This window comes from Lepidochelys olivacea, assembly GCF_965140295.1.
Source record: "Lepidochelys olivacea isolate rLepOli2 genome assembly, chromosome: 10".
NCBI classification, from domain to species: Eukaryota; Metazoa; Chordata; order Testudines; family Cheloniidae; genus Lepidochelys; species Lepidochelys olivacea.
The window spans coordinates 84134894-84159469 of NC_140420.1; the positions used below are offsets into that span (position 1 = coordinate 84134894).

General features: G+C 49.8%; 1 protein-coding gene across 1 annotated transcript in view; it reads right to left on the bottom strand.

The window, feature by feature from the left end:
- Positions 1 to 1695: 1695 nt before the first annotated feature.
- The window catches only part of RASGRF1 (Ras protein specific guanine nucleotide releasing factor 1), a 96848-nt gene continuing 73967 nt past the window's right edge, over positions 1696 to 24576 (bottom strand). Inside the window, exons 21-27 of the mRNA XM_084641243.1 lie at positions 21763 to 21866; positions 18971 to 19055; positions 17561 to 17758; positions 11181 to 11260; positions 4814 to 4931; positions 3883 to 3951; positions 1696 to 2963 (exon numbers count right to left, since the gene is read on the bottom strand). Coding sequence (XP_084497369.1) covers positions 2871 to 2963; positions 3883 to 3951; positions 4814 to 4931; positions 11181 to 11260; positions 17561 to 17758; positions 18971 to 19055; positions 21763 to 21866 — 747 coding nt within the window. The 3' untranslated portion in view covers positions 1696 to 2870. The remainder of the gene's footprint in view (positions 2964 to 3882; positions 3952 to 4813; positions 4932 to 11180; positions 11261 to 17560; positions 17759 to 18970; positions 19056 to 21762; positions 21867 to 24576) is intronic.

Below are 24576 nucleotides of genomic sequence, written 5' to 3' on the forward strand. Positions count from 1 at the left end.
CTCCCTGAGCTCCATTTTTCTAGGGTCTTTGAGGCTTTAGGTTTCCTTTCATCCCAGGCTAACCCAGGCTCTAGCTTGGATGGAGCCAGACAGGTAATTTCTTCCCCACTGATGGCCAAGCCACTGTTAGCATGGCTCCTTTGAAGGTGCGTACCCCGGGCTGTCTTATCTTTGCCATTGTTTCATTTCCTGTGGGATGCCCAGTTGTAGTCTCCTGTAACCCACCATCACCAAACACTCGGAGGCCTGCCCCATCGTCACAAACAGTAATACAGATATTTCCCACTTCAGCACCACAGCCTACACTGTGCTCTAATATATGCAGGGGGACAGGTGTGAGGGACCCAGGACCAGGGGAGAGCAAAGGGGTTTGAAACCCCCCTTTGCACCTCATTCCTGCTGAGCTGTGTCCCCCTTAGCTGCAGCCCAGGATCCACGTCTTCACAGGTAACTGCAATGCTAGCCCAGCTTCCAGGTAGCTCACCACACTGGCTAGCAGGGCAATGACTGTTCCCGTTTTTATTACAATGCCTCTCCCTGGTATTCAGAGGGATTCTGATTCTAAATACCTGCTGTCAACTGAATATCCAACACTTCAGCTGATGCCACAGGGAGCTGGGCGCGTGCACCGGAGAGCAGACCTGGCCCTTACTCGGTACATGCTAGGGGAACATGGTTAGGTGGATACTAACCTGAGTGCTGATCTTTGTTTCTGCTGATAACAGGCCAGAATTCTGCTCTGGGTTTCACCTTGAGTTTAATGGAACAACACACCCACGTCAGACAAGAACCTGGCCCACGTGCTCTGCTCTGTACATCTGCAAGGGCCCAGACTGTTTTCAGACCATCCCCCATGAGGAGGAGGAGGAGTGGAAGGAGACATGCAGTATTATCAGTTCCAGGAGGAAATCACTCTTTTCAAAGGCCTGGAAAGAAATGAGTATCTCAGAGCATCTGTTGGAACAAATTCTAGATCGTAGACCAGATTCTCAAGGAAAGGAAAGGAAAGGAAAGGAAAGGAAAGGAAAGGAAAGGAACGGAAAAAGGAAAGGAAAAAGGAAAGGAAAGGAAAGGAAAAAGGAAAGGAAAGGAAAGAGGAAAGGAAAGGAACGGAAAAAGGAAAGGAAAAAGGAAAGGAAAGGAAAGGAAAAAGGAAAGGAAAAAGGAAAGGAAAGAGGAAAGGAAAGGAACGGAAAAAGGAAAGGAAAAAGGAAAGGAAAGGAAAGAGGAAAGGAAAGAGGAAAGAGGAAAGGAAAGAGGAAAGGAAAGAGGAGAGGAAAGGAAAGAGGAAAGGAAAGGAAAGGATCATCCATCTTCAAGGAAAGATAATAAACAAATTCTATAAAAACACAGAGACCCCTCGCTCCTCTTGTTGATGCTTTTCCATTCTTGCCACACACATTCATATGCAGCTCAGAGTCAAAGGTTAAGAGGGTGCCAATGGACTTCCTGTTTTCTGCTTAGCGTAAACACGCTCACCTTTAGCTCCCAGAGAAATGAATGGGAGCTGAACACACTCAGCACCTTGTAGGATTGGGCCCAACATCTGGATCGACCCTGCATTCACATCATTTAATCACAGAAATTGAGTGACTGATATGAGTTATTTAAAGGAACCTTCAGCAAAGCAAACAATCATTTAAGTAAGGCTGAAAAAAAATTCTTAAATCATTGTTCACCCTGAGATAGAATAGATTTATTAGCAAGAGGTAATCAGGAAACATATATTTTTACAAAAATGGAAATATTTTTCCAAACAAGCTGTAAGTTGAAATATTTTAGGGCTTGAAATAGAATTCTCATACCACTAGGTATTGCTTACAGCAAAAGTTTTCTGTTTGTTACAGTGGAGCATGCCTGCCACTTTAAAGTTAAACTGTGTTTATATACTGTACAATGTAAAAAATACATGGTAGTATTCACAGAATAAGCACTACATTACTATATTCCTGCTAGACGGTGGTTAGACAGGATTACAGTATATGTAATAAAAACACTTGGTCATTTTTTCCTAATTCTACATTGTGTTACTAATAATTGTCACAAGGTATACAGATTTATAGCATATCCACAGAAGCGTGTAATGAGTGTTATGCAGCTAAAATATTAAAAGATATATTGTCTCTCCCCTACTCTTAATGAACTCTGGGCAGCAACCAACAAGAGTGAAGGATTGTGTAATTTACACATATGTCTCTTTCCCCACACAGGCACAGGGCCTCATCCAGCTCAGTCCTGCTATCTGGTGTTACCAGAACAGCCAATGGGATGGTGGGATAGAAACAGAGCGCAGGTTAATGGAGATGTGATGAATTACAGATTGTCTGTTGCCTCAAAGTTGGCTCAGTGATATAATGATTTAGATCACCTGCTTGACCAATAATTATTGTTTTAAACTGCATTATAGGAGAATCTTTTTAAATTGCCTGACTCCAGAGCAAGGGTCCTTCAGTTACAATAATTACGTGAAACATGCTGAGGTGAGTGCCCTGATTGTGCGTCCAACACAACAGCAGTGTCTAGAGTGGAAAGGAAAGGCGACTGGAGCTCTGCCGGTGGTTTGTTGTGTATTTGCTGTTTTTCTCCTGCTACCCCAACTCTTCCCCACCCCCTGAGAAGACCAAATGACAAAAATAACATTGTTTAAAATAAACCGGGACTGCCATAAACAAAATGCTTTATGCATGAATCCTTAAACAATGCAGGAAGTTCTAGTCAAGTTCTACTGTGTTCCAATAGCAAGAGGAAGTTTTGTTTTAGTTGAGAAGCACATACGAGGAAGTCAATCTAGGGTGCCCAACATAAACAAACAGGTATGTACAGTATGATATAGGATGTGTACAGACGAACTGCCGGCCACTGCTCTACATTCAGGTAGGCAGTTTAGGTTCTATTCGAAGAGAAGATTCATAAAGACTTTCTTCATCCATTACAAATGATTGGTCCAGTAAATACTGTGTCACCTGGAAAAGAAATTGAACTTGCAGAGTCAAATCATTATTAAGTAGGGACTTGACCTTGCTCCCCAGTGAAGCTAATGAGCGTCAAGCCCTAGAAGTGTTAAAACATTAAGAAATGAAATGCCCCACAAAGCACACAAAGAACAAGCACTGCATTGTAGATAAGTGTGTACCACTCCCACTGGTTTAAACAGGAGCTGGTACTTTAAGGGAGACTCTGGTCTCATGACTGAAGTGTTTACAGCCTTTGGCTGCTGTTCTGGTTTCTCAGGCTGGCTGAGAGAAGCGAGAAGGGGAACAGGCCAACAAGGGGAGGAGAGAAAGAGGAAGGAGACAGAGGAGCATGAGCCTAGAGCCCCAAACCACATGGCTCTCGAGTGAGTTTGACATTTCTCAACACACACTGAACAGAGAGAGAAGTGCCATTTTAAAGGGTTTGAGGGGCTTGGGGCAGAATAGGAGAGTGTCTCAGAAATGGGGAAGGTAGAAGAATCCCCAGGCCACCCTACTCCGCAAATGAGACGTGCTCCCTTGCCACGCTGCTGTGCTGTGATACGGGCCAGAGGGGCAGTGTGGAGCGAAGAGATGCCTGAGGACAGGATAGCACATTTGCAGACCAGCATCTGGGGATGAAAGCTGCTCTAGAAATGCAAGACATCAAGTCCCTCAGTGGGGAGCCCATGTAGCATTTCTTCTGCTCCACACACCCCATCCTGCACACCCTCAGCTCCAGAAGGCTCTCCACGGGGAACCATCAGAAACTGATCCAATTAGTTTCTTCTATTTTAAATTTAGTTTAAAAATATCAAACCCTTTTTGGAGCAGCAGTCGGAAAGGCAAAGCAGATTTGCTGTGACCGCTACAGCAGCAGTTGAGAAGAGCAGGATGGAGAGCCTGTGAAGATCGAAGTGGAAGAACATACCTTGGCTTGGTGTTCTATCTTGTAGGACGTTTGCTGAAACTGGCGGATCTCTCGAATGATGTGGGAAATCTGTCCAGAGATAAAACAGTGTAATGTCTTATATTACTGCAGCTGCCAATATCAAACTTCCCTAAATACCTCATGCTCCATCCCAGACACAAATGGGGGAGGGGGCGGAGAGAGAGAATCATTCTGTATATTAATGTAATTTTGAAACACGACATTATTTAGCCTTCAATGAAAAAGTCTCTCTTTATTCCCTAAAAATATATTTGTTCCTTTCATCTGCAAGAACATTTATCTGTGGGGTGCGGGGGGGGGGGGGGCGGTCGGTCAGTTAAGGAAGTTATTCCTTCTGCTCAGGTGATGGGAGTCTGTGATGTGGAGCTGAAAGTTCTGGGTTCAAACCCTGCTGACAAGCCACCATGTGGGGTGGGGGTGGGGGGGTTGAGACCTTCGCCTTGAAGGGAGAGTTTGTCGAGGCCGCCAGTAAGTTTTACTCAGCTCCCGTAGTTCCAGGTATTTGTAGAGCAGTAAGAAATTCAAGAACTAACTGGGAACATAGGGCCACATTCTCACCTGGTGTAAATCAGCGTGGCTCCCCTGACCTTATTGGAACTATGCCGCTTTACACCCACTGCGAATGTGGCCCCAACAAATGGCATTATCTCTAGAGGCACTTCTCTACCGCAGACTTTAACGCTCTGGCCGTGCTGACCTGCATCTCATCCTCCAGCCACTAGCTGGCTTCAGCGGGAGTTCTGGGGCAGGGCAACGCGGACGCGGACTCTGGTGCAGTACGAACACAGCAACGTCTTGGTGCAATTGCCACGAGGCTCTCTCCAATTACAGTCCTCCACAAGCCTGGTCCTGGATTGTACCAAACTCTCCTTTATTTCACCTTGATAAGTTACCCCAAAGTGGAACTCACCATTCTCATTTTGGAGAAGTTCACCAAGCCATCTTCAGTATAATTTGGAGTTCCCTCCTCTATGAATGCCAGGTCGGTCAGATACATTCCCAGGTAAGGAACACAGGGTGGGTCGCAACTTAAAAGCAAATCAGAGAAAAGGAAAAAAATAATCATACTTTTTGTTTTTTAAAGAAGCTATAGAGAAACTGTTCAATCAGCTTTGAGAAAAAACCACCTCTCTCTGGGAAGCAAATGTTGGGATATGTAAGGGTTAAGCAGAGACCTGGGAAACTGCTGGTGTGCTGGCATAGTATTAGTGGTTAGAAGCACGGGCAGGCACCGTTTCTGGGCTTGATAGATAAAGTGCTACCCCTCTCCCTTCCCTTCTGCTTGTTAAGGATTGATAAGCGCTGGAGCTGCATAAGGAATGTGGGGGACTAAAGGATACTCCCTTCCCTGGGAACTGCTGAGTAAGGGAACTTATGGCCACAATTACTGCAAAGAAATGTATCTTCAAGGTAAAAATGTCTGTAGAATATGCATAATGCTGTAAACAGGGGTGGGTATAATTGTATTCAGTATATAGCTAGGAATATTCATTAGATGGACGTTTATATGATCACCTAAAGGGGTGGGGGGCATTGTAGTAAATGTGGGTATTTACCTATTAACTTAGATAAAAGAGCGCAAGGTAATTAACTCAGGGCTTACTCGACAATTGGGTTGAGGGGAACAAGCACCGCAATAAAGAAGCCCATCTACTCAATCTGCCTCTGGGTCCTCCTGCTCTTCTCGAACAGCAAGAAGATGGCACATCTACAGCCTGTCCCTGCAGACCTTTCGTCCCACGCACACTTTCATGCCTAGCCCCCACTGGAGTCTCGTGGTGAATGGTGTGCTGGACAGGGTCCCTACTAAAGGGAACATGCTTTGCAGGGAGCAGAAAAGGGCAGGTTCAGAGTCCTCCCTCCCCAGCAGACGCCTTCCTGAGTCCACGAGAGCTTTAGCAAAAGGTTAGAAAGAACTTTCACAACTTCTTTTCTAATAATATCAGTGTTAAAATGACCCTCGCCTCCTCCTATCTCCACCCCCTTAGCAGCACAGAATGCAGAAATCAGAATTTCTGGGGGGTTTTCCAACTGTTGTATAAATAGATAATAAGACAGAAAATACCATATTGCCTCTATATAAATCCATAGTATGCCCACAGCTTGAATACTGGGTGCAGATGTGGACGCCCCATCTCAAAAAAGATATATTGGAATTGGAAAAGGTTCAGAAAAGGGCAACAAAAATGGTTAGGGGTGTGGAACAGCTTTTGTATGAGGAGAGATTAATAAGACTGGGACTGTTCAGCTTGGAAAAGAGACGACTACGGGGAGATATGATTGAGGTCTATAAAATCAGGACTAGTGTGGAGAAAGTAAATAAGGATGTGTTGTTTACTCCTTCTCATAACAAGAAGTAGGGGGTCTCCAAAGGAAATGAATACTGTAGGCAGCAGTTTAAAACAAACCAAAGGAAGTATTTCTTCACACAACACACAGCCAACCTGAGGAACTCCTTGCCAGAGGATGTTGTGAAGGCCAAGACCATAACAGGGTTCAAAAACCACTAGATAAGTTCATGGAGGGTAGGTCCATCAATGGCTGTTAGCTAGCACGGACAGGGATGTGTCCCTAGCCTCTGTTTGCCAGAAGCTGGGAATGGGTGACAGGGGATGGATCACTTGATGATTCCCTGTTCTGTTCTTTCCCTCTGGGACACCTGCCACTGGCCACTGTTGGAAGACAGGACACTGGGCTAGATGGACCTTTGGTCTGACCCAGTCTGGCCATTCTTATGTTATGTACTTTGGACACAATCTTCAAATAAAAGCTAAGCAGGAAAGTGATCAGCCCCAGGGGTAATGTCTTCCCTAGTGAAAAATGGTCAGAGCCTGATTGCTCCTGACCCAGCACACTGGAGTGGGCTCCCCCATCTGTTCACATAATCCATTGCAGGGGTATGGACTGTCAGGATGTTCACCACCGTGTCCCTGACATGATCTCGAAGGGCTGGATGGCCATGGGAGCTAGCACGAAGCTGCAGGGTGCTGATATGCAGAGAGACTTCCTGTTCCAACCACAGGCTTCGAACTGTCAGCAACCCCAGAGGTGACAATTGTTGTGGTCGTCAGGTACCGAGCGACGGGGATGCCCTGTCACACATTGCCATGAGCTGTCCAGGATCGGCAGCGGAAGTCAGAGCAGTCTGTCCAAGGGATGACGGTTTGGATGATAGATCCACTTCAGCCACAATTGAAGAAAGAAAGAGGCAACCTGGCAAAGGTAGGGAAGGAGCCTGGCATGGCAGAGGCGTCCGGAGAGGACAAAGAAGTGGTTTCCCATGCCAGAAACGGATCCTGTTTCTGAACCACTGGCTCCGGGTGGGACAACCCTGCAGGCCCAGCGGGAACAGGCTCAGCACTCCCTTGTAGCTGCCATGGTTTGGGAACAAGAGCCACCAATGGGACCAGTGATCTCACTCTGGAGCGGGTCGAAGACTGGGACCTCTCGGACTGAGGCACAAGGTGGGCCACTGGGCAAATGGAGCAGGCTTTGATGGCCACGAGGCACCAGGCCAAGAGCCCCTGTCCCCACTGTGGGAACGACACCGATCTTGGTACCGAGGATGGTCTGGTGCCTATCGGGTGATGACGACGGAGAGAATGACCCTGGGCTGGATCTCGAGAAGTCCTGGAGATTCTCTGGTGACACGGGGAGCCAGCCCTCATGGGGCGAGCAAACAATCAGACTCATCTGAAGCCCAGCATGGGGGCGGCCTCGGTGCAGATGAGGAACGGGGGCTCTGCACTGGCGGTATGAGCGAGACGCACTCTGGCCCAGTACTGGAAGAGGCCCGAAGGGCGGTACTGAGCTCAGCGGGGGGATCTGGTGCCAGGGCAGTGACAGCGACACAGGGTGACCAGCGTCGAGGGGGCTGTCGGTGCGGGCACAGTGTCAGGCTCAATTCCAGCATCTGGGGCCGAACCTGGCAGCTCTACGACCTGGCCAGAAGGTGCCCAGGGCATAACAAAGGAGGAAGCGGCACCGGGAAACTCCTGGCCCAGTGGAGAGTCAGGGAGTGAGAGGCAAAGCAGGTCTGATGCTGCCCGACCTGCCACCAGCATGGAGCCAGTCGGGCCGTTGCCGATGTCACTGGCACTGAGCCAGGGCCGCAATGAGAGTCAACAGTCCGGGTTCTCACTGGTCTCCGTGCGGTACTGGGGAGTGGTTCGACAGACCTGCTCCATCCCGCATGGGGTCCACACACCTCGTTAGGAGATAAAGGAGAGTCTCCCCAAGCCCTGCTGTGCTTCCAATTAGTCTTATAGGACGTCTTCCTCGCTGCACAGGAGGAGGGAGAACAACTCCTCTTCCTCTTAGGGGAACCCCAGGCCCCCATGCAGCGCAGCATCCCTTGCCGGCTCCGAAGGCGGCTGCCGATCAGACGAGGGTCTCGGTGCTGAAACGAGCCTCGTGACTGCTCCAGGAGCTGCTGCTGCAGCCGTAAGTCTCGCTCCACCCGAGTCCTCCTGGGGAACGCCTTGCAGACGGAGCGCCGTTCCGTAACGTAGACACGGCGAGCGCCTCGGGGACGATCACTGTTGGGGAAGGCCCCCCATACGGCTGACGGCACTTGAACCCTGGTGAGGGCATCCAACCGCTAACGCCAGACTAACCTAGGGTACTACTGACTATTATCTAGAGGCAAAGACTCCCGAGAGCTGAGACCGAACACACGGGATGAAACGCCACGCAGAGCTCCGGTGCTAGCCGCGGGCCGTGAGGAGGAGCCGAGGAGCAGGGGTCAGAGCGGTGCTGCTCCTATACAGCCAGGGGAGGGGCTAGGGCCAGGGGGTGAACGCCGCCCCGCCAGGCACTGCCAGGCAAAGCTCTGCCGTTGGTGGGCTGAGTGCACGCACAGCGCCGTGGAAGACCCAGCGGCGTCTACCCCAGTAACTGAGGAGGATATTGTAGAAGCGGCAGAGAGTCCTGTGGCACCTTAGAGACAACAGACGGATTGCAGCAGGAGCTTTCGCGGGCGAATGCCCACTTCGTCGGATGCGTGGAGTGGAAATTCCCAGAGGCAGGTATCAATATGCAAGCAAGAATCAGGCTAGGGATAAGGAGGTTAGTTTGATCAGGGAGGATGAGGCCCTCTTCTAGCAGCTGAGGTGTGAACCCAAGGGAGGAGAAACGGCTTTTGTCGTTGGCGAGCCAGTCACAGTCTGTTTAATCCTGAGCGGATGGGGTCAAATTTGCAAATGAACTGAAGCTCAGCAGTTTCTCCTTGAAGTCTGGCCCTGACGTGTTTTGGCTGCAGGATGGCCACCTTGAAATCTGCTCTTGTGTGTCCAGCAAGGCTGAAGTGTTCTCCTGCAGGTTTTTGTATATTGCCGCTCCTAATATCGGATTTGTGTCCATTTATCCTTTTATGTAGGGACGGTCCAGTTTGGCCGACACGCTCGGCAGAGGGGCATTGCTGGCACGTGATGGCGTAGATTACATTGGTGGACATGCAGGTGAATGAACCGGTGATGGTGGGGCTGATCTGGTTAGGTCCTGTGATGCTGTCGCTGGTGTAGGTATGTGGCAGAGCTGAGGAGGATATTAAACATCATCTACTGGGGATAAACATTTTAAATCAGCAGCCCCCATACCTTGCAAACAAGACTTAAAAGAGCAGGCTGAGGAGATCTCTGGCCCATTTCTGTTCATTTTTAATAAATCTTGGAATACGGGGGAAATTCCAGACCTGAGGAGTGCTCATGTCCTGACAATATTCAACAAGGGCAAGCAGGATGACACGGCAGGTTAGCCGGACATTCACCCCAGGTAAAATAATGGAAAAGCTGGTACCAGATTCAATTAATAGAGAATCAAAGGATAGGAATATAATTAATGCCAATCAACATGGTTTTACAAAAAATTGTTCTTGTCGAATAAACTCGTAATCTCATCAAAGAATGAAATCAAGTTTGGTTGATAAAGGTTGCAGACGTAATACACTCCACCTTCTGTCAGCCACTGGACTTAGCACTTCACTACATTCTGATGAAAATCAACGCTATACCATATCAATACAATACAAGTGAAATGGATGAAGAACTGGCCAGCTGACAGGTCTCAAGAAATAGCTGTCCACGGGGCATCACTGGGGATGCATCTAGTGGCGCTTTGCAGGGATTGGTTCTAGGCCTGATGCTATTCAGCAAGTAAATATAGAATCACTGCTAATACAATGTGCAGATGACCCGAAGGCTGGTGGAATGGTAAATAATGATGGGGTCAGGGCAGAGCAGGGACTCTGAAAAGAATGTAGGGGTCACAATGGACAAGAACTGAACACAAGCTCCCAGCGTGATGCTGTGGCACAAAGGCTAATGCAATCCTTGGACGTATAAACAGGGGAGGAGCAGGAGCAAAGAGGGGAGTTTAATTGCTGAGACCGATACCTGAACAACGCATCCAGCTCTGGTGTCCGCATTTTAAAAACGATGTTGAAAAACTGGAGAGGGTGCAGAGAAGAGCCACAAACATTTGTCAAGGGCTGGAGAAAACGCCTGACAGTGAGAGACTTAAGGAGCTCCACGGGTTTAGCTTATCAGAAAGAAGAGCAAGCAGCGACTTGAGCCTGGTGTATCGGCACTTTGATGGGGAGAAAATCCTGGGTACTAAAGAGCTCTTTAATCTCGCAGAGAAAGGCAGAGCCAGAACCAATGGCTGGAAACTGATGCCAGACAAATTCAATCAGAAATTAGGCACAAATGTTCAACAGGGAGGGTGATTAACTCTTGGACCAAACTCCCAATGCCAGCAGTGGATTCTCTATCTCTTGATGGCTTCCAATCCATACTGGAGCCTTTCTGGAACATGCGTTTGCCAAACACAAGTTACTGGGCCCAGTCAGGGTGACCGGGTGAAATGTAAGGGCCTGTGTTACACAGGAGGTCAGACTAGATGATCTAGTGGTCGCTTCTGGCCACCAACTCCATGCATCTATGGAAAAATGTTTCCTGTCCTTGACGTTAGCTCCTGCCCTTCAGAGGTGCTTTTAGTAAGGCTTTTGCAGATGTCATCTTAGCTCCTTTCCAGGGACTGTTTCTCTCACCTGGGGGCTGTGTGTAGGAAACAGGAACACATGCATTGGCATAATGACATCCCAGTCTTATCTGCAGAGGCTGGCAGCCCTGTGTTAGCTGCCCCTGGACGAGGCTGGGTCCCCGGGGAGTTTCAGGAGGACACACGCCCTGTGACAAACCCAGGCAAGCTGCCTGTCGGAAACCATGTGTAACAGGCTTTCAACAGCAAACACACAATGACAGTCACGTGTCACTTACTTTTTCAGAGCTTCTCGGAGATTCTTAAACCGGCCCTCCGACGACACCAGCCTTTGGAGCTTATCAATCAGAGCTTTCGTCTGCAAGGAATTAAGAGCATGTAGGAGTTAGAAAAAGGCCCTGGGAAAAGCTGCACCCTTCCCCTGGGGCAGAAGTGAGAGTGATTCTGAAACCTTTGACAGTCAAGGGCTTGGGCCTTCGTTTGAGATGTTCAGAGCTGTGCGCGGAGGGGCAGACCTCCTGAGAGGTCACCCCATATCCTGCCTCTCAGCCTGGTCAGTGTCCTCTGCACCCACAGAGCAGGGAAAGCAGGAGGTGCCCCTTGATGCAACATCGACAGCGCAAAGGGAGCTGACAGGAGACTGCACTGCTGACTTGTCCATCTGGACTCCCCACCTGAGCCCAGGCAGGGCAGAGACGTCATTCCCAAGTCACAGTGCAAAGAAACAAAAGGCTCCTGCAACTGACAACTTACACAGAAGCAGACCTTGCCTGCACAGAATGGGCCTGTGATAGAAAGGGGCCAGCAGGATATGCAATGTAATGACTTAGGGGGATAGGGTTTTTGGCCTCTTTCGTGACCAGGGACCCCTTTTCCATCCTAAGACTCCCCTCCCATCTAGCTGGGACAACCACCGCCCCATTACGCAGCATGAGAAGGGCAGGGTGCTTGCAACCCCTGGACCCTTGTTTGCAGCCCACGGGTTAAGACTCCTGCCCTAGGCACATATCCTGCTCCCGTTCCCCACTGTGGGCATGGAGGGTCCTGAGCGCAGTGCACACACTCGGCAGGAGGCGCAGGCGTTGAGGAGCCCATATGGGATCGCCCCAGCACATGGGGTCTTTAGGTTCTGAGAGCGGGGCGCGGGGTGGATCTGCCTGGATTCGGGGAGAAGAGCCCTGTCCTCTTGGCCCTAATGCATGTACCAGAGCTGTGTGCAGGGATGAGGATTTCAGCCTGGGACAGTGAATGGACCCGAGCTGTTTAAAGGTATGTCTACACGGGGGGTGCTCGAGCTAGCGCCCACAAACTGCCACGTTGCCGGGACAGTGTGGACGGCGGCTTGGGCGAGCTGCCCAAGTACCTGCCCACCCGCTCCCCCGAGCAGGCTCTTGGATGGCTAGTCCGAGCCACCGCCCATGCTCCCCTGCTGCATTGCTATTTGTAGGCGCTAGCTCAGGCAGAACGAGTGTGGGTGCGTCTACACCAGCTGGGAATCACGCCTCCCAGCTCCAATGCAGACACATCCTAAGAGGCAATCCGGTATTCGCCTGGCAGCCGGCGCTTTGGGAGCTCGTCCCTTCGCCTTTCATATGGAGCGTTCAGGGGGATGCAAAGCCTAATCAGCCAAACAGACGCTGTGCCGTGCACAAACCCTGGCGGCCATTTTGAGGGCCGGTCAAGCAATAAATGCATGGAAACAAGCCCGAAGTGCGAAAAGACTGCTCTCACCTCCCCATCAGAGCAACGTGCCTGAGCCCGGAGAAGGGCTCTCGGCTGACTGCCAGTGGGGTGTCAATGCTGGCAAAGACACACTGAGGAGAGGAAGACCAGGAAACAGGCCAGAAATGGCGCCTGACTTCACCAGATCTAAACCGCTGCCATGATCCGGAGTCTCACGCTCGTACTCACGCTAGCTGTGGGACGGGGCACTCCTCACTGTACGGGCAGGAGAACCTGGCCCTGTAGGAAAATGGGGCATGCAAACCCCATTTGCACCCTCTGCGCTGGGTAGGAAAGGGCCTATTCTGGCCCCATGGCCATTGAAATGCTGTAAAACATCCCCAGTTCACTCCAACTTCCTCCACTGCTGGGGCTCGATGGAGCTGACTCCTGCGTGCCCCCACCAGACTGCATTAGAAGAGCAAGGAGAGCAGGACCTGCCGTGGCCATGTCACTGTGCAAATCCCAGTGCAAGACATGCCCCTGCCCCTGAGAACCCCTCCCCCCATTCCAAACACAAACGCATTAACCCACAGCGGTAACTTTCCAACTCCACAACTGAAATGACTGGGCTTACAGCATTAGCCGTGAAGCAGCATTCGTGCCTGAGAAGTGTACTCCTGCGGGGTGAACAATCCCCGGGGTGAAGTGTCACCTGACGATAATGCAGAAGTTAGGCTGTTTGCAATGATCTGAAAGGGTTAATCTCTTTACTCCCTGGGTTTTTAGTGTGCGTTCATTTTAGGCCATTCAAATGGAGATGTCCCCAGTGGCTCCCTACATCATTTCATCACACCCCATGCGTAGGAAGAATCACTTCAGCACGGCTCCGTGGGGCTTTCTGTTCTGTTCATAGATTCATAGATACTAAAGTCAGAAGGGACCATTATGACCATCTAGTCTGACCTCCTGTACAACGCAGGCCACAGAATCTCACCCACCCACTCCTGCGAAAAACCTCTCACCTATGTCTGAGGTACTGAAGTCCTCAAATCGTGGTGTAAAGATTTCAAAGAGCAGAGAATCCTCCAGCAAGTGACCCGTGCCCCATGCTACAGAGGAAGGCGAAAAACCTCCAGGGCCTCTTCCAATCTGCCCTGGAAGAAAATTCCTTCCCGACCCCAAATACGGTGATCAGCTAAACCCTGAGCATATGGACAAGATTCACCAGCCAGATACCCAGGAAAGAATTTTCGGTAGTAACTCAAATCCCACCCCATCTAACATCCCATCACAGGCCACTGGGCCTATTTACCATGAATATTAAAAGATCAATGAATTACCAAAATCATGTTATCCCATCATACCATCTCCTCCATAAACTTATCGAGTTTAATCTTAAAGCCAGATAGGTCTTTTGCCCCCACTGCTCCCCCTGGAAGGCTATTCCAAAACTTCACTCGTCTAATGGTCAGAAACCTTTGTCTAATTTCAAGTCTAAACTTCCCAATGACCAGTTTATATCCATTTGTTCTTGTGTCCACATTGGTACTGAGCTTAAATAATTCCTCTCCCTCTCCAGTATTTATCCCTCGGATATATTTATAGAGAGCAATCATATCTCCCCTCAACCTTCTTTTGGTTAGGCTAAACAAGCCAAGCTCCTTGAGTCTCTTTTCATAAGACAGGTTTTCCATTCCTCGGATCATCCTAGTAGCCCTTCTCTGCACCTGTTCCAGTCTGAATTCATCCTTCTTAAACATGGGAGACCAGAACTGCACACAGTATTCCAGGTGAGGTCTCACCAGTGCCTTGTATAATGGTACTAAAACCTCCTTATCCCTACTGGAAATACCTCTCCTGATGTATCCCAAGACCGCATTAGCTTTTTTCATGGCCATATCACATTGGTGGCTCATAGTCATACTATGATCAGCCAAAAATCCAAGGTCCTTCTCCTCCTCCGTTACTTCTAATTGATGCGTCCCTAGCTTATAACAAAAATTCTTGTTATTAATCCCTAAATGCATAACCTTACACTTCTCACTATTAAATTTCATCCTATTACTATTACTCCAGTTTACAAGGTCATCCAAATCTTCCTGTATGATATCCCTGTCCTTCTCTAAATTGGCAATACCTCCCAGCTTTGTATCATCCGCAAACTTTATTAGCACAAACTCCCACTTCTTGTGCCGAGGTCAGTAATAAAAAGATTAAATAAGATTGGTCCCAAAACCGATCCCTGAGGAACTCCACTGGTAACCTCCCTCCGGCCTGACAGTTCACCTTTCAGTAGGACCCGCTGTAGTTTCCCTTTTAACCAATTCCTTATCCACCTTTCAATTTTCATATTGATCCCCATCTTTTCCAATTTAACTAATAATTCCACATGTGGCACGGTATTAAACGCCTTACTGAAATCTAGGTAAATTAAATCCACTGTGTTTCCTTTGTCTAAAAAATCTGTTACTTTCTTGAAGAAGGAAATCAGGTTGGTTTGGCACGATTTACCTTTTGTAAAACCATGTTGTATTTTGTCCCATTTACCATTGACCTCAATGTCCTTAAGTACTTTCTCCTTCAAAATTTTTTCCAAGACCTTGCATACTACAGATGTCAAACTAACAGGCCTGTAGTTACTTGGATCACTTTTTTTTTCCTTTCTTAAAAATAGGAACTATGTTAGCAATTCTCCAATCATACGGTCTAACCCCTGAGTTTACAGATTCATTAAAAATTCTTGCTAATGGGCTTGCAATTTCATGTGCCAGTTCCTTTAATATTCTTGGATGAAGATTATCTGGGCCCCCCGATTTAGTCCCATTAAGCTGTTCGAGTTTCGCTTCTACCTCAGATATGGTAATATCTACCTCCATATCCTCATCCCCATTTGTCATGCTACCATTATCCCTAAGATCCTCTTTAGCCTTATTAAAGACTGAGGCAAAGTATTTGTTTAGATATTGGGCCATGCCTAGATTATCCTTGACCTCCACTCCATCCTCAGTGTTTAGCGGTCCCACTTCTTCTTTCTTTGTTTTCTTCTTATTTATATGGCTATAGAACCTTTTACTATTGGTTTTAATTCCCTTTGCAAGGTCCAACTCTACTTGACTTTTAGCCTGTCCCACTTTATCCCTACATGTTCTGGCCTCAATAAGGTAGCTTTCCTTGCTGATCCCTCCCATCTTCCACTCCCTGTATGCTTTCTGCTTTTTCTTAATCACCTCTCTGAGATGCTTGCTCATCCAGCTTGGTCTACAACTCCTGCCTATGAATTTTTCCCCCTTTCTTGGGATGCAGGCTTCCGACAGCTTCTGCAGCTTTGACTTGAAGTAATCCCAGGCCTCCTCTGCCTTTAGATCCACAAGTCCTTCAGTCCAATCCATTTCCCTAACTAATTTCCTTAATTTTTAAAAGTCAGCCCTTTTGAAATCAAAAACCCTAGTCACAGATTTATTTTTGTTTATCCTTCCATTCAGTTTGAACTGAATTAGCTCATGATCACTTGAACCAAGATTGTCCCCTACAACCATTTCTTCTATGAGGTCCTCACTACTCACCAAAACCAAATCTAAAATGACATCCCCTCTAGTCGGTTCAGCAACTACTTGATGAAGGAATCCATCAGCTATCGCATCTAGGAACATCTGAGCCCTATTATTATTACTAGCACTCGTCCTCCAGTCTGTATCTGGGAAGTTAAAGTCTCCCATGATCACGCAGTTCCCATTAGTATTTACTTCATTAAAAATATTAAAGAGGACTCTATCTATATCCACATTAGATCCCGGCGGTCTCTAGCACACCCCAAGCACTATCCCAGGGGAGGCTCTAGGGTAGTTTTCTTCCCCAGTGTAATTTTTGCCCAGACGGACTCTGTCTTACCCATTCCATCGCTTCTTACTTCTTTACATTCTACCTCATCATTGATAGACAATGCTACTCCACCACCTTTGCCTTTATTTCTGTCTTTCCTAAACAGCACATCCCCTTCAATACCCGTAGTCCAGTCATGACGACTATTCCACCCTGTTTCTGTTCTCCCTAGAATATCTGGTTTCATTTCCTGCACCAGGAGCTCTAGTTCCTCCATTTTGTTACCTAGGCTCCTCGCATTGGTGTACACACATCTTCATTTTTGCTGTTTGGCCTCGCTCACATTCTGTACCCTATTGGGCACGGTCATTCTACTGCCAGAATAACCTATTAGACTGGTATCCACACTGCTCTTCCCTTCGTTTTCTTCCCTCTCAATGCTAAAATCCAGCGTGGAGATTACCTGGACATCTCCCAACCATCTCCCTCAAATTCCTAGTTTAAAGATCTCTTAATCAGTTGTGCCAGCCTCTATCCTAGAAGTCTATTTCCTTCCCTACTCAGATGAAGTCCATCCCAAGAGAACTGTCCTCTGTCCAGGAATGCCTCCCAGTGGCCATAGATCCCAAAGCCCTCCTTCTAGCACCACTGCCTGAGCCGTCTGTTGATAGTCATAATCTTGTCACACCTTTGTTGCCCTTCTCTAGGAACAGGCAGAATCCCACTAAAGATCACCTACGCCTTGATTTCCTTAAGCGTCTTCCCCAGCCTAGCACAGTCTCCCTTAATACTTTCCAGCGAGAATCTAGCCATATCATTTGTTCCCACATGAAGGATAATTAGGGGATTCTTTCCTGCTCCCTTTAGGATCCTTTTCAACCTCAGGTCTACCTCCCGTATCTTAGCACCTGGAAGACAGCACACCCTTCTATTCTCTGGATCAGCTCTGGCTACAGGCCTGTCTAGTCTTCTCAGTAAAGAGTCCCCGATCACATAGACCTGCCTTTTCCTGGTGACAGTGCGATTCTCCAGCCTATCCCCTGTTCCCTCTGGCTGCGAGTTCTTTCCAATCCTATCCTGTTGGTACAGCACCTCACACAATAGGTCCTGGGACAGGATGGGCTCCCAGGCTCTACAGCGAGACACGTCGTAAAGAACGGCTATAACTACGTACCTGCTTGGATACTTTGAGCCACGTTTTCTTGAGCCGGAAGATGGCACTGCGGTTCAGGGAGGAGGTGATCTCCAGGACTGCATTGTAATTGTGCAGACACCTGCAGATATCTGCCACAGCCACCCACTTCTCAATGGCGCTCCCTCTGGCATTGACATCCTCGTTGCGGAGGATTTCAGAAGCTATCAGGTTACTGATCTGCAGGGAGATCAAGGTTACAATCCATCATGTTAGGAACACTTTCATAGAAGGGCTTGTACTAATAATTCATTGCAGATCTTTTACCCGGACACTCCTTTACTGTCCTTCTCAGCAAGAGCCACAGGAAGGAACAGGGCTGATTCTGCTGCAAGCACTTTCCCAGCAGAAGGTGCTAACCGCATGGTAGCTTTATTGCAGCAACACATTCTGAGACATCCACCACTCTGGCATCTCATTCATGATGAGAATTTAAATATTGCCACCTCCTGGAATTCACAGAGACAGCAACTAACAGTACATGTATGGACCAGCTGCAGCGTATGTATGGACCAGCTGCAGCATATGTATGGACCAGCTGCAGTCCACTTACAAAACGTTCAGAGACTCCCTGCCTCGGCAGAGCACCTAGGCACATGCTTAACTTTAACTCTGAAGTCAATGGAATGTAAGCACGTACTTAAGTGCCTGTATCAACATTTCTGACTGGCCTGCAGCTGGCCCGTACAGAGGTATACATGTCTTAGAGAGGGAGCTCTGGCTCCTTCGGATGGATATGGGGAACACTCTGATCAACATGTTCAAACATCAGCCCCTAGAGCAGAGGCCTCGTTTTCAGAGGGCAGGGCGACGGGTGCCGAGCACTTTGAAAGCAGGCCACGGATTTAGGAATCCAGATACAGATTTAGGGGGGAAATCCAGGGCCCTGAAGTCATAGGGAGTTTTGCCCGGGACTCCAAGGGAGTCAGGATTTCACTCTAGGAGCTGAACTTCAACTGTCCAAAATTGAAAATGGTGGCCCATGCTCTTCAGTTTGTATTTCCCTGGCCATTTCACTTTGCTCTGGGTAAGAACACAGTTCCGACATATTTTATGCTGAGATGGGTCCAAAACCCAAACCCTGGACCCAAGTTTTCAGCTCAGATCTCCCTGTACAATGGGCCAGATTTGAACAACCTGAACTAGGAGGAAGTTTGGATTCAGATTTTACCCCCTCACTCCCTTGTGTTGGGTCTGGGGGTTGGTTTGGCCCATTCTAAGAGAACTGGATCAGCACATTGTACTGGGATTCCGTTCAGCCTCGTCTCCCACTGTGGAAATCACCATAGAAATGGGGTCAGTAAATCTCAGACGTAGGGTATGCAACGCAAGCCTTGACTCCTCCTACACCACCTGCACCACGATATCCCTGCCTGCCTGCGCTGTACTTACATCATTGAAGTGTTTAGTATTCTTCATAATGTAAGGAGTCCTTTCATTCTTTTCAAGCTTCATCCAACCTTGCCCAAAAAACTCTCTGCAAATTACAAAATCCAGGATCAATTCTATTGCATCTCCCTGGATCACTGACTCTTCCCCATACCCTGCACTGCCTAAGAAATACCCTGGGGAACGAGTTCTCACCAGGAGGGCTCTCACCCTTCAGAACGAAGCATCCGGATGTACAGGAAGAAGCTGCCTTCCTTCGTTTAGAGAAAAACTGGGCAATGGTCAGCCTCAGCGGTATCCCAGGACAAATGATAGAAGAGGCTTGGTGACAGAGATACTCTCTCACAACTCATCACATGCAGGGTTAGGAAGGAAGTTCTCCCCAGACACACTGGGGTTCTCTAAGTCAGTGGTTCTAAACCAGGAGTCCGGGGCCAGCGTTAGACTCACGGGCCCAGAGCAGAAAGTTGAAGCCCCGCCATCTGGGACCCTGAGTCCCGCTACCCGGGGCTGAAGCTGATGTAGCTTCGTGGGGGCCCCTGTAGCATGGTGGCAGTTGCCCGGCTTGCTACCCCCTAACGCCGGCCCTGGCTTTTATACGTAGAAAACCAGTTGTTGTGACCTAGGGGGGCCATGGAGTTTTATAGCATGTTGGGGGGGGCCTTGGAAAGAAAGAGGTTGAGACCCCCTGGCTCTAAGTCATCCCTGGAGCACTGAGGAGGGATTCTCTGTTAGAAGAAGGTTAATTTCCTGCATCTGCAAGGGGGAAGGAATCAGGCGGCCTCCCTCCCTCCCTCCCTCTCTCCACCCCCATCTTTGCCGCATAACAGAAAACTTTGACACATGAATTGCCAAGACCAGAGGAGCCACAGCTGTCACGCATGAGCTGGGCTCTTGAGAGACAAGGGCTATTGTCTTGCTACTCTGCAGAAACCACTGACGCATGCATCCCTAGAATACAGGACTTCTGGGGCTGCCCCTTAGGGTTGCCAGGTGTCCAGCTTTTGACCAGAACACCCAGTCGAAAAGGGACCCTACCGGCTCCAGTCAGCACTGCTGACTGGGCCATTAACAGTCCGGTTGGCAGGGTGGGAAGGCTTCTTACCTGGCTCCGCACAGCTCCTGGAAGCAGCGACATGTCCCTCAGCTCCTAGGCGGAGGCACAGTCAGCGGGGCTCCACGCGCTGCCCCTGCTCTGAGCATCGGCTCCGCAGCGCCCATTGGCCAGGAAGCGCGGCCAATGGGAGCTGCGGGGGCGGAGGCAGCGCGCAGAGCTGCCTGGCTGCACCTCTGCTTACACCGAAGGATATGTTGCAGCTTCCGGGGAGCCCCCTGAAGTAAGCACCGCTCGGAGCCCGCACCCCCTCCTGCACCCCAACCACATCCCAGCCCTGAGCCCCCTTGTGCACCCAAACTCCCTCCCAGAGCCTGCATCCTACCCCACCCCCTTCTGAGCCCCCTCCCGTACCCCAACTCCCTGTCCCAGCCTTAAGCCCCCTCTCATATCCAATCTCCCTCCTGGACCCTACAGCCCGCACTCCCCTGTACTCCAACCCCCTGCCATAGCCTGGAGCCCCCTCCCACACCCTGGACCCCTCATTTTTGGCCCCACCCCAGAGCCCGCACCCCCCAGCCCAGAGTCAGTACCCCCTCCCACACCCCAACCCCCTGCCTCAGCCCAGAGCTGCGTCCCAAACTCTGAACCCCTTGGCTCCACCCCCCAGCTTGTAGCCCCCTCCTGTACCCCAAACCCCTCATCCCTGGCCTGCCCCAGCCCACAGCCCCCTCCTGTACCCCAAACCCCTCATCCCTGGCCTGCCCCAGCCCACAGCCCCCTCCTGCACCCCGAACCCCTCATTTCTGGCCTATGGAGCCTGCATCCCCAGCCGGAGCCCTCACCCCCTGCCCCAGCCCAGTGAAAATGAGCGAGTGAGCGAGGGTGGGGGGAGAGAAGGACAGAGGGAGGAGGGATGGAGTGAGTGGGGGCGGAGCCTCAGAAAAGGGGCGGGGCCTGGACGGGGCCTAGGGGAAGGGGCGGGGCAGGGGTGTTCGGTTTTGTGCCATTAGAAAGTTGGCAACTCTACTGTCCCTACCGGTGCGACCTCGCACGAGCGCTACGAGCAAGGTGATGGTGGCAGGGACAGGGCAGTGCGCTCTGCGAAACGGCACCCTCCGTGCGTGCACAATGATACCAGCCAAACCGCGCCCGGTTTGATATCGGTGCTGGCCCGGGACACAGCCTGCCCAGAAACCAGTGACTCTGAGAGGGGCGGGGACCACAGGCCGTGTCCTAGTAGCATACGCAGGTAAACCGGGAGAAGTGCCACCGGCTCCATGGCTACCCTGAGCCCCGGGACGGGTGAGGCAGGGCTGGCTCATGGGAAACTCACTGCTTCACTCCCCATTTCAGCATCTGGTGGTGGAGACGGGAAGCCAGTTTACAGAGGGCAGAGCTGTGCTGACAGCAGCGGGCACGTACAGGGTGGGGGTCTGGTTGGAAAAGCCACGGGAGAGCCCCGCTTAGGGAAGGACAAGGCTTTGCCTTCGTGATGCCAGCAGGGGAGCGTGTTCATCTGCCTAGGCCACCCACCTCGCAGGCACATCCCCAACACTGCTACTTCCCCTGCCCCTAGCGAGGGGCGTTTAGAAACAGTCCTGGAGTCCGTACAAGGCTTTGCTACGCTGCAGGCGGATCCTGCCTGTATCATCGTGCTGTAGACCTGATCATCGCAACCAGCAACCGTCCGGCTGGGAGAGGCGACAAAGTGTAATGCCAGAGAACGGTCAGTACTTACTCATATGGGATCTTCTTGAAGACCAGGTGATCCAACAATGTCAGCTGTTCTGCTATTTCCAAAGCGGAGTGATTTTCAAAGGGTTCTGCTTTGACTCCCTCTGCCTAAATTAAAGAGTCAACATGTGTTTTACTGGATGATTTAGTTAAGAATATATTAAGAATCATTTGCAATCTGTGCACTGAAATAAAACGAATGTCAGATCCAATACAAGAGTCTCCCCAAAGTGTTACAGCCCTGCTATCTTAGCCAGAAACAAATAAGAATGCAGCTTATGCAGCAAGCATCATTTGAAGGCCACACTGTGATCCCCTTACACACACTGGCCAGTGACTCACACAAGTATTTCCATTCTCTTAATGGGACTCCGTGTGTGAGTAACTGCCCACCAATATGGGCGAGGGGTCCACCACCACACTCCGAGGCTACATCTACATTACAAATCACTTTGGTATAACTTGAAGTAATAATCAACCAATCAGTAATAAGAAGTCATTTGAATAATCCGCCCCCCGAGCGCCGGGAGTTGCACTGACCTAAGCGCCGGTGTGGACAGCGCTATGCCGGCAGGAGAGCGCCCCCTGGGGGAGGGAGCAGTGATTCAGCCGACGGGAGGGCTCTCTCCCGTCAGCGTAGAGCGTCTTCACCAGAGGTGCGGCCGCGGCCCAGGTGCGTCAGTGCGGCGGCGGCGCTATCCATGATATAGTGTAGACACAGCCAGTTACCAGCAACCATACCCTGTCCGTGGTGCCCTGAGCCACAGATCTTTCTACAGGGTCATGAGTATGCAGTAGCAGCTGTTCCGTGAACGACACCGACAAGCTTAGGTAGCAAAGAGAGAGGAAGAGGAGCCCAGTTGTGTCCATAATGTCCTGGAAGTTGGTTTTCTTTGAGGCTCAAACGATCTGTGCGGATGTGAACACGGAGTCTCTGAGTCAGGTTGTTTTCTTGTCTGATCTACCCACATTCGGATCAGCACCAGGACTTTCCAGGCCAAACTTCTTTGCTGTTGCTAGGCTGGTGACACCAAGGCCCCAGGCCAGCAGAGCAGGTAAACACATGCTTAAATCCACCAGCTTGACTAAGCACGTACCTGAGTGCTGTCATGAGCAGGGATAGACTGTCGAATGTGGCCCGAAAACAAAGCCCTGGTCCTGTGTCCATTAAGGTCAATAGGAATTTTGCCATTGGCTTCAACAGAAGCAGGATTGGGCTCTGAAGCGAAACCCATCCTACACAGATGGATTTGTGACGGGGTGACTTTACAAATGTCTGAGAATCTGCTCAGGTTAATTAAGGAATCGTCTGCTTCCGTGTGATACTATACAAGTAATCAACGTTTACATTTAAATAATTTAAATGTTAAAATGTAACAAATCAAGGAGCATTAATTCCTGTGACAGGCTGGCTTTTCACCCGACATCCTTGTTATCAGGTACTTACTGACTTGGATCAACCCAGGCCTTGCTCTTCTCTTCGAAAACCTGAGTAGATGGAGCTCCCTGAGTCTATCGCTACAAGGCAGGTTTTTAATCCTTTAATCATTCTCATGGCTCTTCTCGGACCCCTCTCCAATTTATCAACGTCCTTCTGGAATTGTGGGCACCAAAACTGGACAGGGGATTCCAGCAGCGGTCGCACCAGTGCCAAACAGAGGGAAAATAACCTGTCTGCTCCTCCTCGATACTCTCCTGTTTATTCATCCCAGGACTACATTAGCCCTTTAGGCCACAGCATCACACCGGGAGCTCATGCTCAGCTGATTATCCACTACAACCCCCAAATCTTGTTCAGAGTCCCTGCTTCCCAGGACAGAGTCCCCCATCCTGTAAGTGTGGCCTACGTTCTTTGTCCCTAGATGTAGGGCTTTACATCTGTCATGTTGAAATGCATATTGTTCACTGGCACCCAGTTTACCAAGTGATCTATAGAGAGCCTACTGCTTGGGCTTAAAAATACTAGTTCCAGGTTGTATAGAGCCAATGGGATAATTTCTAACGAGCACAAAAATTCCCCGCTGCCTCCACCAAGCAAAGCAATTGTAGATGACTGCACCAGTGAATTTAGCGGAGAATTCAGCCCAGAGCATTAAAACTTGAGATGAGCCAAAACTGGAATTTCATATCCCCACCCCTGCACGTTTTAGGGGACAAGGTTCAGATTTGAGTCCCGGGGGAGCAAACCCACCTCTCTGGGTCTGGTTCTGCGGTGGCGCTAAGAGTGCGAGTGCCTATCTTCCGACTCTGGTTTGGGATAAAATGGCTGCCATCTCCAAACAGTGAGAGTCTAGCAATTGGCTCCAAAATGTCACCACGACTGGTCACAAGACTTCACAGTTTGAACCATGTCCCCTACCTAAGCCTAATCCAGAGCCAGGCCTGAACGCTGCCTCCTCAGACCTGTTGTCCCCTTTTAATCCAAGGCCAGGGAGATCAGTAGCCGGCTGAGGCACATGCTCCTAGCAACCTGGGGGGCCTGCCAGGAAAACATAGACCACCACAGCTTCCCTCTCCCCAGAAAACAAGCAGATTTTCTATCCTCCCAGCAGCCGGCAAGAGGGGATCTGGCAGACTGGGTACCTTGAACTGTCAAGGCCGTAAGGAAGTTAGGAACAGATTGTGCCAGGAGCAATCCAGGGCTAGAGACATGGTCAGTGCCTGACTGGGCCTCCACCTAAGAGAAGTGCCATGATAAGGAATTTCTAAACTGGTGATTGCTGCTCCCCTGGCTACTCTCAGGGACCCCAAGGCAGTGCCCCTGTGTGGGGTGCAAGGCACTCACGCCCCTGCTCTTGTCCTCTGTATGGCTGCTGGC